Source organism: Echeneis naucrates, chromosome 13, assembly GCF_900963305.1.
Source record: "Echeneis naucrates chromosome 13, fEcheNa1.1, whole genome shotgun sequence".
NCBI classification, from domain to species: domain Eukaryota; kingdom Metazoa; phylum Chordata; class Actinopteri; order Carangiformes; family Echeneidae; genus Echeneis; species Echeneis naucrates.
This window is the reverse complement of record NC_042523.1, coordinates 22,732,990-22,748,400: the sequence shown is the minus strand read 5'-3', so window position 1 is coordinate 22,748,400 and position 15,411 is coordinate 22,732,990. Positions and strand designations below refer to the sequence as shown.

Below are 15,411 nucleotides of genomic sequence, written 5' to 3'. Positions count from 1 at the left end.
AGTTTGAACTTTGGTGCTGTTTTTTCTTTTTTTACTAAACTACTGAAGTCTCATTTCTGTCTGTCAGTAACAAAGTGCAACATTATGAATGTCCTCGAGGAGAGACTGTGAGAAAACGTGCTGCTTTCTCTCCACATTGGAACAGCATCACGCCTCTGCTCTCTCTGTGATAAGAGGATTTCCTCTCTGCCTTCCAGTCCGGCCGTCTGCTTCTACCTGCTGATGTGGTGGGGGGGGGGGTTTTCACACAACCTTCTCATGGGAAGGATGAAAGCAGCTGCTGGTGGCGACGGCGCTGTCAGACTGCTGTTGATTCCCACAGAGCTCGAGTCGGCCTGCAGGAAATAAAGACCAGGCGTCATCCCCTTAGTTTAGCTAAAGCATGAAAGTAAGTGTTCTTCACCTTCAAGTCAAAAATGCTGGCAAGAAAATGCCCACTCAATCATTTAGCAGTTTTTTTTATATAAGAGACACAGAGGTCATCAAATGGTCATTAACAGATAGACTGCCACCAGCCTGTCAGCTCTGATATTTCATCTGTCACCATGCCCTTTCCATTTCCCCTTTTATTTCTTGCTCTGATTTTTCAGTTCTCTTCAAACTGAAACTGAACTAATCCATCTCTGTCTTTCACGCTGTCTGTGATGTCTATGATTTGTTTTTCAGCACGGGGATCTCTGAACACGTCTGGGAGAAAGTGAGGAAAATTATTTTAATGTGGCTTAAGAGTCCTCAAACCTTCCTTAATTAAAGCTGCTTTAAAATGAAAATACTAGAAAGGATGAATTAAACATTAAGCACACTGGATGGCTTCACACAATTTATATTTAAAGGCTGAAGCTAAAGTTGGATGTTATCTGCGAGATGAAGTTGTCTTGTTCTGGCGTTGCAGTGCACAGCTATTTAATGCCCAGAATATAATGTTCAGTACGGGCTCACATTTTTCTGGCGTTGATTGTAACATAACCTTGAGGAGGTCTGAAGAATGTTTATTTTTATGAAGTCATTCTCGGGTAACTTCGGCTTGAGCTGCTGGATCGTGCACTTCTGACGTAGCTGGAATCAAAACCAGACTCGAGCTGACCAGGATAGCAGGCCCAGCCCTCACTCCTCCTCAGCTCCTCCTCCTGGTTTCAAACTGAAGGCTTCAAAATGGCAGCTCAGAAACCAAATGTGTGATGTCAAGACAGGGTGACAATCACACGAATGCCAACTTCCTGCTACAGTTGGTGTCTCCAGCCGCCATGACATTTAGTCTCGGACTGGTCGGTGGAAACAATACCTACGAAATGAAGCTTCTGTCACACGGGCCTCCCACCAACACCAACTCCCTTCACAAAGGTCAAACGTCACTTCCAGTAAACGTAGCAACTCCTGTTTACGCTTGCAGGTGACAGGTGTGCTTTCCCACAGACCAGACACAAATACCTTTTCAGTGTTTTCTTTCTACCCCCCAACACCCCGGGGGGGTACACAGAGCGCTAAACAAAACCGCTGCTGACCTCAGGACCGCAGACTTCCACCTCGGCCGGTCGCAAACCGTTGATGGACGTCAGGAGGCTTCAGTGTTCAACATGACCCCGAAAACAACCACAATATCTCCAGCTGTATTATTCAGTAATAAACCGAGCTATCCCTGCAGCCAGTGCTGCGTTTTTGGTGAATCGGAGAGGACGTAAAGCGTTCCAGAAACATTTCAACTGGGAAGTTGGTTTTCAGCGTCGTGAAAAGCTCAAAGAAGATAAAAACAAAACGTGTCCAATTCACTAATGAAAAAATCCCTAAAATAACTGTTATATTATTCTGTTACGTCTCAAGTTAAACACACCAGTTAAAATCTGCTGAGCTAACCTAAACACTTTTTAATACCCATTTACCATTGTTACCATGACAACGAAGGCGTATTCCTACAAATTACAATATATTAATCTTTATTCTAATAAAAATTCATTTGTTCATTCACACTGAAAACAAACACAAAAGAAAGAAATCCGAAATAATATCTAAATGTTTGACTTGTCGGCCTGCAGCAGCGTCACCCTGAAGTGAGCTGGTGTTTGAGTCTTCCCCTCAGAACTGACGAGGACATTTCACGTTCACAGCTGAGTCACTTCCTGTTTAGAAATTTCTGCGGCAATCTAATGTCACGTAGCAACAACAGCTGCATCAGTCTGACGCTTAGACCACTTTATAAACGGTCAGCTGTTAAGATGTCACACGTCAACAACATCTAGATAACTTTAGGGATCTTTATCACATCTCACCTTTTTATGCAACACTGCCGTGTAAATGAAGTTTGGCAGGAATTCAGACATTCCCATTTGCACCGAGACTGTCGGTGCAAGTCTAACTAAACACTAATTGAAGTAAAAGTCAGCATGGCGTTGAGAGGCTGCTGATGTGAGCTTACAGTACACAGTGAAAGCTTTAATGACCAAAGATAATAACGCTAATGTGAGCTTTTTGTATCTCATAGCTCACATTGAGCTGATTTATTTGTCTTTCCAACTTTGCAGTCAACAAAAACTTGACTGCAGATGATCAGTTCAGGAAACAGACCGGCTTCAATTCACCCATAAAGCTGTGAGTCATTCCATCCAAAGAATGTTCAGCTCCTAATTAAACATGTTTGCAGCTGATTTCACGCATTAGTCCGTCCCGTCACACAACTGACCGACACTGACGCTCACATTTGTTGTTTATGATTTTTTTTTTTTTTTAAAGCTTTTTCCTCTTGGCTCATCTTCTGCTCCTGCTTTCTCTCAGTGATGATGAATTGCTCCTTTAATTGCTGGTTGAACTCGGCCCGAGCCCGGCGGTTGCTAAGTGCCCAGAGAGAGACGGGAAGCAGCATCAAGACTGCGGCTGTCTGCTGCATGATTCTCTGACTTCCAGCGGGTGAGGGAGGGAAGGAGGGAGAAGAAGGGAGGGGCGTCTGGAAGCGCAGCCAGAATGACTCATAGGTCAGGTTTGCATGAGTGAATGAGAAAGCATGTGTGTTTGCGTGCCTGTGTGCGCAAGTGAAATCACATCTCAGCATTTGCACATCATGCAAAGTTTTGCCTCCATGTTGGTTTGTCTCTGGGGAGCGCGACGCGTTCAGGTCCTCACTGCGATTATAAAAATACATCAAGCTGATACTTGATTTCATTCTCTCCCTTATCACAACCACAGAGGAGCAGGCCGAACTGCTCTGCTCAGGGACATTTCATTTCTATTCCGAGGACGGCTTATGCTTATGAAACAGTCTCTGCTATTACTGGCTGTCCTCATTCTCATGTATTAGTGCTTGTCCTCTGTCTTCTATGAGAGTCCAATAGGAAAGGTTCAGACAAACAGTTTTGGTTCACCGTGTGCTGAGTGATACTCAGACCTGCTTTAAGTCGTTGAACTACAGTGCTTTCAACATCCCTGATACATTTTGGGGTTTCGTATAACAAAAATAAGTAAAGGGCTGTTTTTCTTCCTCAGAGTCAGAATCAGTTTATTCATCATTTGTGGAAAAAGTGCTTGCAAGATCCCCCCCCCAAAAAAAGAAAACCAACCAAACAAAAAAAAAAAAAAAACAACAGTTAAAATAATTTAAAAAGAAAAGAAATAACCTAATTTTTTCCAGCGGAGGTTTGAGTCACAGAGTAAAACTCAGATAAACCAAACTCCAATTCACACACAAAGTTGGTTACAAGCTGATGAGCACAGTGAAGCTTTAGCAGCTGAAGAGGCGAGTGTTTGTTAGTCTTTTGTTACCGTGTTGTCACAATGACTGTCTGCATCTTATTGAAAGGTATAACGTCAATGTTGTCTTTATGAAAATATGTGTAATATTTTATTCTGGAGTTCAGTTACTTAGCTGAGCTAAACTCGGGTGGTGCTAACGCTAAGATGCTGATGGTTAGCAGCTACAGCAAAGGTTAGCCACCTTAGTTTGGTGTGCTAGCACGTTAATTAGCACCGAACACAAAGCACAGCTCAGGCTGATGGGAATGTTGTTACGCCCACCCAAGGGGAGAAGGGGGAGAAATTCTTAAAAATGAATTTAGTTCATAGAAGCATCATTTCTATGAGGCGGGGTTAAAATGTTTCATCAGAGCTAATCTGCAGAAGCTGCTCACTTAAAAGTAACTGAGAAATGAATCTGATCAGATCAGAGTCTGAAATAAACCAATATTCCTCAGGTTGTTTGAACTCAGGAAATCATTTATCTGGCTGATATTTCTCTTTAGTAGCAGCTTCCTCTTTTCATTTTACGTCCCTCCAAAGTCCACACAAACATTCATTTCGGTGGAGGGAGGCTGAATTATCTGAAGTTTACTGTTGTTTGGGTTGTGTCGTGTTGATGTCCACTCAAAGGGTTCGATCACAGAGCGAGAAAAATGACTGCAGTTACAGTCACAGAGACTGTGTGTGTGTATAGTTTTCATTTTAAACCTTACGCTCTAACTATTTCATGGCGATGTTAAGCTCACACACAAATACACACACTGCTCTCATGTATCATCCCCCGACTCTCCTCCCCAGTCGGTATCCACGGAGACCAAAGATGGTGCTTCTATAGATGGATGTCCTCTCGAGGACGGTTAATACAGTATGTGATGCTACACAGACACACACACACACACACACACACACACGCACACACTGGGATAGATGTCTTCACACGTCTAATGCAACACAACTGAAATGACAAAATGAAAACGCACAAGATCAATATGAGTGTAAATATATTTTGATGAAGGTAAAATGCATCACATCTCTTCATACTTCTTCTTCGCATCATAAACGCGTCGTCCAACAACTCATTTTCTGCATTTCATACCTCATCTAACACACATCGAGTTCTCATAATTTTAATATTTTTAACCTCTCTAAGTGAAATCTGCCAAAAATAATCATGTTGTGATTTCTTTTTTCTTTTTCCCTCCTTATAATATTTTTATAATTCAAAGCCTCCTGTCCCAGCAGGCCAAGCTGCCATCAGCACGTTAATAAAATTAAATATTAGTCGATTTATATTGACGATACTTTTCTGTGACGGGTCTTCAACCTTCAGGTGTCTTTCAGAGGATCTCCAACACAAATGGGAATAATCTATTTTCACTATAATCACGTCCATCAGTGACACAATGAGCCTGGGACAGAATGTGATCAGATTCAGGTTCAGGGTCTAAAAAGTTTGAGAACCAAATCTTTAAATCTCAAAACCTTTTCTCCAGCTCCTTCCAGTGCTGACGCTTCAGCTGATTCAGTTGAAGGACTTGGACCGGGACCAGTTTTTCTGCAGGACCTGAACACCAAATCGATGTTTGGATTCCAGCTGCAGCCTCAACCTTTGGGCGTTTTTACTACAACACAGTAGTTGTGAAGCATAATGATTTACCGGCAAACTAAAAACCTTCAAAATTTATCTTTTATGTCGACACTTCAGTGGAAGCGCCGCAGTAAAAGGAAAAGTAAAAGTCAAGCAGTCGCCTTGATTCTCGACCTTTTCATGCGCTGGCTTTTTCCTGTGAGGACAAAAAGTGATGAAAAGTGAAAAGGACCAGTAGAAAACCAAATTTAACTTATCGAACTATAGGTCGAAAACTAAGAAATACAATAAATCTCCACAATCTTAAAAGCATCAGCAAAGATGCTTTAGAGGGAAGAGAGTTTTGAATGATGCTTGTTGTCTTTCCAGGTGGAGAATTACTGAAAGTCTGAGCTCCACCTGAAGCATTCAGGGAATCGAGTTTTAGCCTCTTTGTTAGCGAAGGTCTCTGTAAAAACGGGGAGCCGGGTGGAGCAGATTGGTTCTCAGATTCTGGTAATTGTCAGGCTGCCATGGTCATCACATCCCATCTGACAGGACTGGAAAGGCTTTTTAAGCGTCTCCTGAGTTTTACTTTGAAGGTGGGTCAGGCTGTCACAGCTGCAATCCGTCCATTACCTGCACGCTTTCTGTCCTAAAGCGATTTTTCCAAAGAGGACCAAAGAGACTCTCAGAAAACTTCAAAGGCTCATTTTGTGGTTGTGTAACCTCCTCAATAAAATGGAGGTGAATTCAAATTTGACATAGAAAAAGGATCTGCTCCTAAAATGTATCAGAGATACAAAAAGAGCATTTAAGTGCAACTTAAAATGTTTTCATGGTGACGCTGCTGCTCTGCTAACAATGGACAAAAAGAAGAAAACCAAGAGCAAGGCAACGTGTAACTGTGTGATTGTGCGTTGATGTACAAACAACTCGGCTCCTTTGTTGCTTTATCTTCTTCTCACGACAGGAGAACGAGATAAATTCGTTTTTATCTCCCAGGTTCTGCGTAATTCCAGCAGCCGTTCCATCTGAATGGATCTTTGTGCCGAGGTTAAATAAAAGGGCTGGTTTGTACACATCTTCCTCCGCTTTGTTTATTACTCACAACACAGCCTCTGACACACACAAGCGTACACACACCCCTTGTTCATTAGTTTGAATAACTACTCTGCAGACACACAAACAAGGCTGCCTTCACTCAGCCACCGTACACGCTGTCGTTATGCGGCGAGTCCCCAAACAGCCAGTTAGAACATCAGCAGCTCGCCGTTGAAGGAAGCCGCCTGCCTGCTGCTAATTAGACATAGATAACATTACATGAACCTGTGCTAATGAGAAACAGCCACTGAATAGAGATCACCTCCAAAGCACCAATTAAAATTCAAATCAGCGAGAAGGATCGACTGTGTGTTTGAACAAAACTAACATTTTCACTCCACAGTTCATCATTTATTTACGTCGGGACTGTGTGCATTGTTCCAGCTCAGTTTTCACTTAGCAGATTCAAATTTGGGGAGTCTCACAAAGAGATTCTGTCAAAAAGGAACCATCTGGTGCTTCTTTTTCTGACTGACCAAAGCTGGAGATTAAAAAGAAGGACAGCATCCTTAATGCATTCACCCAGAATGAATACTGAAACTAACACGGCATGAAACCGCAATTCATCTGAATTAAGTAGCCAAATAGGGATGAAATCTGAATTATTGGAGATTAAAATAAAAACAGGAATATGGAGGACAGTTCTTGAAATAAGACACAAAGAGAAAAAAAGTGCAGACTCACACTCAACAAGTGAGCAGAAGAACTTAAAAGAATACACACAGTCAGATCTGAGTTGTCATTGTTTTCCAGATTTTTATATCCAAGGCCTAAATTTTTACTGTCACCTTTGACTCAAACACAGCTTCTTTTTTCTTCCTGTTTCAGAGAAAAAAGCCACCTTCAACTATTTGATCTATTTAGCTTTGTTCAAAATAAGTCAGAGGAATGTAATGATGTGGTTGTGTCTTTTTCAAGGCAGGTAAAAAAAAAAAAGTATGTAACAAAACACACTCAAGTAAATTAAAGCACACAGTGAGCTCCTTGAGAAAGCTAATCACCTGATAATTCAATAAGTTCTCACCCTAATAAATCCAACTTGTTGGCGGTGGTGTAGCTTATAAAATGTTAACGTAATCATCGAACACATCGACTACTTTAATTGGATTGGTGGCCTTTTCAGACTGGAGCTGTATCTCACAGTTACACCACGGCCTCAGTCGCACAAATGACCGGATCACAGATGCACCATTTTCACTCACTTAAAACAGTCTTATGGTTGCCAAGGAAACCATCCTATGAGGGATGGCTCCTTGGTTGTGTAATTAATCAGTGTGCTTCAATAAGCTGTTCATTAGTCAGGTGTGCTAAACAGCCAGCAGGAAAGCTTGTGTTCTGTTAGAGGAGGGATTGAAACGAGCTTTCTTTAAAAAAAATAAATAAATAAAAAATTCTTTCTTCGGCTTGACTGTGAAGCATGACCGCGCTCATTAGTGGCGATCCAGGAAATACTGGCGGGGAAGGAGCCCGCCACTTAACGAAGCTCCGCACATAGTGCCAACAAAAGCCATTTTTCAGAGCTGGCTGTGTCCACACACCCCCTGCGTTTCATATTAGTCAGAGCTGTTTTTTTTTAAAAGGAGCAGGCTGGTGCAGTGGGTGTCGTTATCTGTCAAAGGGAGACCTCTGAGGGAAGAGCATGTCGGGGCGGGCGAAGATGGAAAATGAACAAATTTAACCAGCTAAATGAGGAATAACACACTGTCAGGCCTATCTGCTCTTAATCTTCACCTTTTTCATTTTTCATTAGAGGAACGAGGTAAAGCGACATCCTAATAGAAACTTTAGTCTTTGACTTTTGTTTTTACGTTGCGTAGTCAAAGAGTAACAAACAGTATTTACTCCTTTAAGTTTCCTTTCTCTTTTGTCAGTCTGAGACGTCTGATGGCTGACATGGTCTTATAAAGCTCTGGATCACACAAATATAACTCCCATAATTTCTCTGTTTGGGTCCACCATATGCTCACAAGTTAACACTGGACGGTTTGTGTATGTGACAACAGCAAAACAACAAAGCTCTGGTGCAGAAAACCAAAATGATGAACTGAGTGGAGCTGCAGCGATTGTTGGTATGAAAATGTTTATTTTAGCAGCTTTAAGGCAATAATACATTTTGTTCTTTATACATAGCTGATGTAGTCTTGATCATTTAGCCAAAAACAAATGAATTTTCTATAAAAATCCAAAGCTTTGGTGTGAATGTACATCTACATTATCTTCTATCCTTTCAGCGTTTGGAGACTTCTGGCTTCATGTAGACATGAAACACCGACCTAAGTTAGCTCAGGTTTCTATAGTAGCATCAGAAAAAGGTGGACTGCCTGAAAGATGCTCACTGAAACTGTGGACCTGCAAACACTGAAGCCCATTTGCTCTTTCTTTTGTTGGATATGACAAGTGTGTGTGTGTGAGTTTGTGAAACAGAGCATGAGGTCAGCACACAACCTGAAAATCTGTTCCAGCCTCTCTTATTTCGAGCTCTTAATTCTGTCAGGGTTGGTTTGCGTGAGAACTTTGTTGTGATCTCGTGGGATGTCGCACAAACACGGCATAATGAGAAACATTGAGACGCAAAGGGTCAAAGCTGTGATCTCCAGACTCTCCATCATCACCATCTGCTTGAAAAGGGAAAACAGCGGCATGCTCAACATCCTAATCAGGTGAGAAAAGGACGATGAGTCAAAGATGCAAGAGCCATTTTCGACCATGAAGAGAAAGCAGCAATAGATTAGATTTCCTAATATAGCAAAATGAGACAGTTTAAATGATTTAAGCCCCTTAAAATATGAATTTAAGGGATGTTATCCTTCATTTAGCTACACTCAAACATAATTACAGCATCATTAAGCTATCAGTAATCTTCAGTCTGTCAGACAGGCAAATGTAGATTTTCAGATTGTTCTCTAATAATGACTGTCAGCTCCGGGAAGAGCCCGACTGATGCTGGCCTGCCGGCGATTTGAACAGATTTAAAAGTGGGAAAAATTAGCCGCCTTTCAGGCTGCGACAGTCGATGTCATGACCTCAAGGGGGCAGCAAAATCAGCTGTACATACAACGTTATTGTGGTAACAATGCTAACAAAGTACATGAAAAAAACGAATCGAACCTTTCAATCATCTCTGGGTCAGCAGATCAGCTGCCTCTCAGACAGAAGTGGAGCTACTTCTGGTTTAACAGGTGAAGAGCTGAAAAGGGACATATTCACCTCGGCCTCGTGCTGATTAAGGCCGACCGGAGCAGAAGCAGCCGTTTCCAACACTGACAGGTGGAAAATATTTCCCTTCTAATTTATTAGGAGACGAACCATCCACCAGCTTTTGGTCACGGCGCTCCTTCTTTGAGAAGACAAATAGAAAAGTGACAGGAAATGTTGGAGAGAGAAGACGACAAGCAGCAAATGAAACCAAACCAGTGTGCCACCGGTGCCCCGTCTTCCGAAACCAGATTAGAACCAGATCAAGGTTCTGGACCTGCTCCAGATTCCCCATTGACAACCACTCACTCATCTTCATCAGGGGCGGGGGAACACCCTGGACATCGCAGGGCCAACACACAAGGACAAACAGAGACAAACAACCTGTCGCGCTCGCATTCACACCTACAGTCAGTTTAGAGTCTCCAGTTAACCTGTAACCTGAAATTAGACGCTAGTGTAACCTGTCTTTGGACGGGGAGAACATGCAAACTCCGCACAGAAAGGCCCCATTGACAACAAGTGCAGTGAATATGGCTCAATTAGATAATTACCCCAGATCTACACCCCCCCACCCCCCACCCCCCAACCCCACCCCACTTTTTCTGATGAAATCGTCACTTAATGAAAAGAAGTTTAATGAGGAGACAGGACTGAGGAAGAATGGAGGGGTAAGAATGGAAGCAGGCAGAGAGATAGTAGGTTTTGAAATTAGTCATTTCCAGACTCATTAATGGTGTGTGTGTGTGTGTGTGTGTGTGTGTATGTGTGTGTGTGTGCGCGGCCTGAGGCAGGACGCAGGCCCCACTATTGACTCCCACAGGAGGACACTAATGACAAACATCCTGCTTCACGGTGCAGTAGACGCTTCATGCATCACATCTGCTTCTTATTCTCACCCTGCTCACTCGCTCTTTCTCCTGAGAAAATACTCACTTCACTTTCTGTCCCACACACACACACACACACACACACACACACACACACTCATGCGCGCACACGTCTGCTGCTGCATCAAAACGGAGGACGAGGCAGCTTGGCACATATTTGTCACGCTCACTGCTGGAGACTCAGCAGTGCGTGCCCCTCAACTTCCTGGTTGATAAGAAATGAATGGTTTACTGTGCGATTGTGTGTCTGTGTGTTTGTCGTGCATGATTTATTCAGTGGGGAGTTTAAGTTGTGTAGGAAATAAGAATTACAGAGCTTCAGCAAGCCCAGATCTGTGTCAGACAGGAAGACACACGTCTTTGTCTTTTCACAGCAGTCTCCACTTATTTGATCTTTGTGTGAGAGACAGCCTGCTGATTTCCTGAATTAGTTTTTATTTTTGTTTTACTTGGATATGTTGATATTCACTGACAGTCCTGATGTTTTCAGGTCTTTAGAATAGGTGTGTGTTTTACAGCTGTTCAGGGTCAGGTGTCCGCTGACCGTGGACCGAACTACAAGGACCATCTGGATTCACTGTAATATTCATCAGATGATATGATAATAACAATAATATCTGAAAGCATCATCTCCTTTCACGGGAGTTAGAAAGTTTTTAGTTCCTGTTCAAACGGCCCATGAAAACTTCACGTTCGGACTCCAAAGAGGCACCAAATAGATTTGTATCAACAATGTTCGTGTCCAGATTTGGACAGATTATTTGGAACAGGGAGCTGATTTTTTGAGGAGCTGGAAACGTGTTGAAATGTCTGAAATCCATCCCTACGCACAGACCAACACCTCAGAGCTGTTTGGAGCTGTTAGCTGTCGATACACATACGTCATAAGACCTGTGCGTGCGCTCCCTCCGGACGCTGCCTGTGTTGGCGTGGCGAGCTGTCGTTGCAGTGATTTGTGGAGCCTTCGGGCTGCTGATGTTTGTGTCTGTTTTTGTGTGTGCGATGGAGGGGGCGAGGTTAAGTGACACAGCAGAGAGGACGCAGGAGGAGAAGACCTGAAGCGGCCACCTGATGTCTCTTTTTTTTTTTCTCTTTTGTTTTTGGAGACAATCATCCTCTGTGTCAAATCAGCATGTGATAATACACACAGACACACACACACACACAAAAAGTTAAAATGAGGATGTAATTGGGATAACTGGGGCGTGGCCTGCTGCGTCAAATAGAGAAGGCAGACAGGAAATCTGTACGTCAGCCTGATTCTAATGATCTGAACTTAAAATAACACTTACCTTTTACCTCAGTTAATCTCTGTCATCTCCAGTCACCAAGTAACCACTACCAGGCTGCCCCCTACTGGTGGCTGATCAAAATGCACCCCCCCCCCAAAATAAAAAGAAAAAAAGAAAACGGGAAATCAAAAGCTTAATTTAATTTTTTATACAAAGGTTCCATCTTAAATTAAGCCTTACAGAGTGACAAATACAGACCATAATATGTACAGTGCATCGCTTTCTTCAAGTAAACCTACTGCGTCATCACCTTCATCACCTTCATCACCTTCATCATCTTCATCACCTGTGTACAAACACTGTCCATTCAAAAAACAGCTACAGGTACGTTTCAGTTTCTTTCAAGTGGGTTCCAGGTTCGTTTCAATAATCGGTTCCCCTGCAGGGTGAGTCATCAGTCCGGACCAGAGGGGGGGTGGGTGAGGGGGGGGGGTCACCACCAAAGTGTGAAGGATGAGCGCTCTTCCTCATCTGGTTTTTAGGTGGAGAGTCTGGAGGGTTTTTATTTCTGTCCTAGTTTGTGTCGAGTCCAGTTTGACTCATTCCGTCATGTTGTTGATTTTCTTTGGGGGGGGGCTGTTTGTGTTTCTCCTCCCTCAGCCGGTTCCCAGGGGCGGAGCTCAGCCCGAGTCGGATCCGGTCTTGGTGCCGTCCCCCGGTCCTTCCGGTCCCCCCGGTCTCTCCGGTCTCTCCGGTGCGTCCGACTCTTCCTCTATGGCCAGGCGCGTGTCCGCGGAGGAGCACAGGGAGCTGATGCTGCTCAGCTCCGTGCACAGCGCGCACGCCAGCGGCGACGGCAGCGCGCTCTCGTGGTGGAGGTGCGCGAAGTGGTTGCCGTGGTTACCGCAGAACGGCAGGCACGCCTCCACGGCGCGCAGCCCGCCGGGGACGGCGGCCGGGAAGGTCGGGCTGTGCTTCTGGGGAAACGCGCCCCACTCGCGCTGCTCCTCCTCGTGCACCAGGCGCGTGAAGATGTTGGTCCTCCTCTTCTCCCGCCTCTTGGAGCGGAAGTATCCGAGCATGATACCGCCGAGGAAGACCCCGTAGAAAGACATGACTATCAGGATGTACAGGTACGCGTTCCCGTCGCTCTTGTCCACCTGCGCGTTCACGCTGCTCTGAGACGCCGTGGAGTTTTCCGCATGTTCCATTTTCTCTGCAAGGTGAGCTGGAAAGGAAAGGAGACATCCGTGTGAAAAACGTGGGAGAGGAAAGTTCATGCAAAGTGATGAAACCGTGAAAATACTCCTGAAAAAGTGTCTGAACGACGACTCAGGACAAAAAGTTCATGCAAGAAAGAATTTATCAGTTTTCTGCAAATGTCAGTTCATGCAAAAAGTCACAGCCGACTACGTTCATAAACTCACTTAAATAAACAACTTCCTTCTTTTTTCCCTATATATTTATAAAAAAAACTTTGATCCATTGAAGTTTTGTGTTATCTCGTCACTTTGTGGTTTTAAATAAAGTATCTTTGAAAAGTTTTGGAAAAAGTCGAAGTGGTTTTTAACACACATCAGGATAAAAACTTACCAAACTGAGGAGTAAAGTCTCATGTGAACTTTCAGCTTTGGTGGCTCTTCCTGCAGCTCCTGTGGAGTTTGGCTGCACTCAGACATGGATGATGATATTTATACAGAGACCCTGGATGGTCATCATAAGTCACATGATGGAGACTGACTGTTAGACGAATCCTGTTCTATGGAAGCCCTGAAGGGATATTATATTTAAAAAAAAAAAAAAAAAAAAAAAAGTAAATAAAGAAAAATTACTGGTATCCTGATATTATCGACACCTCTGGGGGATTTTTATAATCAAAGACAAATACCCCCTGAGTATTTTAGACTTACTAACTTTATATACAACGATGACATCACATCTTAGGTCCTGAGGGGATGTGATGGAAAAAAACATTCAGGGAGAAACTGGAAATAAAGAGCGAATTGATCCTGAACGCACTGACTGAAACTCAAGGAGCGCTCGAAAACATCAACTCAAATCAGATTTATTTATATAGCACCAATTCAAAACAAAGTTACATCAAGGCACTTTATATATAGAGCAGGTCTAGACCCAACAGATCCCTCCATGAGCAAGCAAGGAAAAACTTCCTTTAAGAGGCAGAAACCTCAGGCAGTGTTTATCTATAAATACCTTACTGGATCAAATCTTCTTCTCTTCCATCAAGCTTGTGGGCACAAACAGTAAATGCTTTGGCTTTCCTCTTGCCTCACAGGACTTTGTGAAGTTTTATGAAAATGAACCGGAAGTCCGTGAATAAAATTCTGTACAAATTCATACTGGAAATGACAAACTACAGTCAAAAACAGATGGCTGACTAAGATGAACAGAATATGAGTGATGCAGAGAGAAACGCAGCCGGAATGCATAAAGTATTCATAAAGTTCTCCTGCTGCTGAAATAAACAATGAGACTGACAACATAGAGTCGTATTTGACAAGCAGTCCTCAAATATTCTCTCTCCTTTGGCTCCGTTTTTGGTCTCCACCAACTGCTGTTGGACATATTTCTCTTTTTAGATGCTAATGGCGTGAAGAGGTGGGTGAGAGATTTGGAATTATTAGCTGGCTAATTATTTTCCTAATCAGATTGTGACCTCTATCAACATGATGTCCCTGTATATAATTATAACTCCATTTAGGGGAATATAGACCATAAAACGGGGAGGTGTGGCCGTACCAGCCAATCAGGATAGAGTACTGAGCGGGTCAGAGCGACCTGTCTCTCCTCCTCAGCTTCACCTTTTCCTCGCTGAGCTGCCAATTAAAGAAGAGACACACTTAGCAACTAGCTTTTAGTTCTTAGTGACGTCTTCCACTGCAGTCGATTCCTTCGTTATAACAAAGACTCTGTATCACATCAAAACGTAGCTCATAAAAATGCTCATTGGCTGTCTGCCAATATGTGAATTTTGCATCTCGCGACGCCAATTTGGTTAATTTCAAAATGTTGAAGAACAAAATATTCCTGGATGTAGACCAAACACAATCTTTATTTACTTCATTTGAGTATTTTCCAAAGGCAAGTTACAAATAAATAGTTGGATGTGCTTATGTTACAAAGGAAGTGGAGCTCCTCAGCTGGTCTAAAATGATGCTTAACTTAGAATAGAGAAACAAGGCATGTGCTTCGTCTGCCGATCACAGCTCCACATGTAAAGTACGTTTACATTTTAGGAGAAATAAGAAATAATAATTTAAAAAAACTGTCAGGAGTTAAAAAGGCAACAGGGTGCTGCAATGTGGAGGATGGCGAGGCAGTGCTTGTGCTGTGTATGGAGATAATCAGTCACACACTCTGTCACACTCATGAAGATGAGAAAGAATAATGCACTTCAGTAATGTCAGACATGCAAAAATAAAAGCCAGCCAAACACACGGAATTTGCACTTGTCAAAAAAATGTGCTGATATATCCAGCGCACGCACACGCAGGAGTTTTTTTTGTTTTTTTTTCAGACCCAACTCTGTAATAAACTGCCTTACTTGGACTGAAATTATACATACTCATATTGCACTATGATTCATCAAGCGTGACAATGATTACACAGTAACTTCATCTGTAATACAAGCAAGTAAATGTGCATTCTTGTGCGCACTGCAGTGTGTACAGCTCATAGAAAA

The 15,411-nt window shown here is 43.0% G+C and overlaps 1 protein-coding gene across 1 annotated transcript; it reads right to left on the bottom strand.

Moving 5' to 3' along the window:
* Positions 1-11,978: 11,978 nt before the first annotated feature.
* On the bottom strand, positions 11,979-13,435 carry kcne4 (potassium voltage-gated channel, Isk-related family, member 4). The gene is made up of 2 exons (XM_029518267.1): positions 13,302-13,435; positions 11,979-12,936 (listed from the first exon to the last, which is right to left on the bottom strand). The coding sequence occupies exon 2, from the start codon at positions 12,917-12,919 to the stop codon at positions 12,389-12,391; it is 531 nt and encodes a 176-aa protein (XP_029374127.1). The 5' UTR covers positions 12,920-12,936; positions 13,302-13,435; the 3' UTR covers positions 11,979-12,388.
* Between the last annotated feature and the right edge of the window lie 1,976 nt (positions 13,436-15,411).

Bases quoted from the DNA above. Each gene is read 5' to 3' on its own strand.
- kcne4 (XM_029518267.1), bottom strand. From the start codon at position 12,919: ATGGAACATGCGGAAAACTCCACGGCGTCTCAGAGCAGCGTGAACGCG.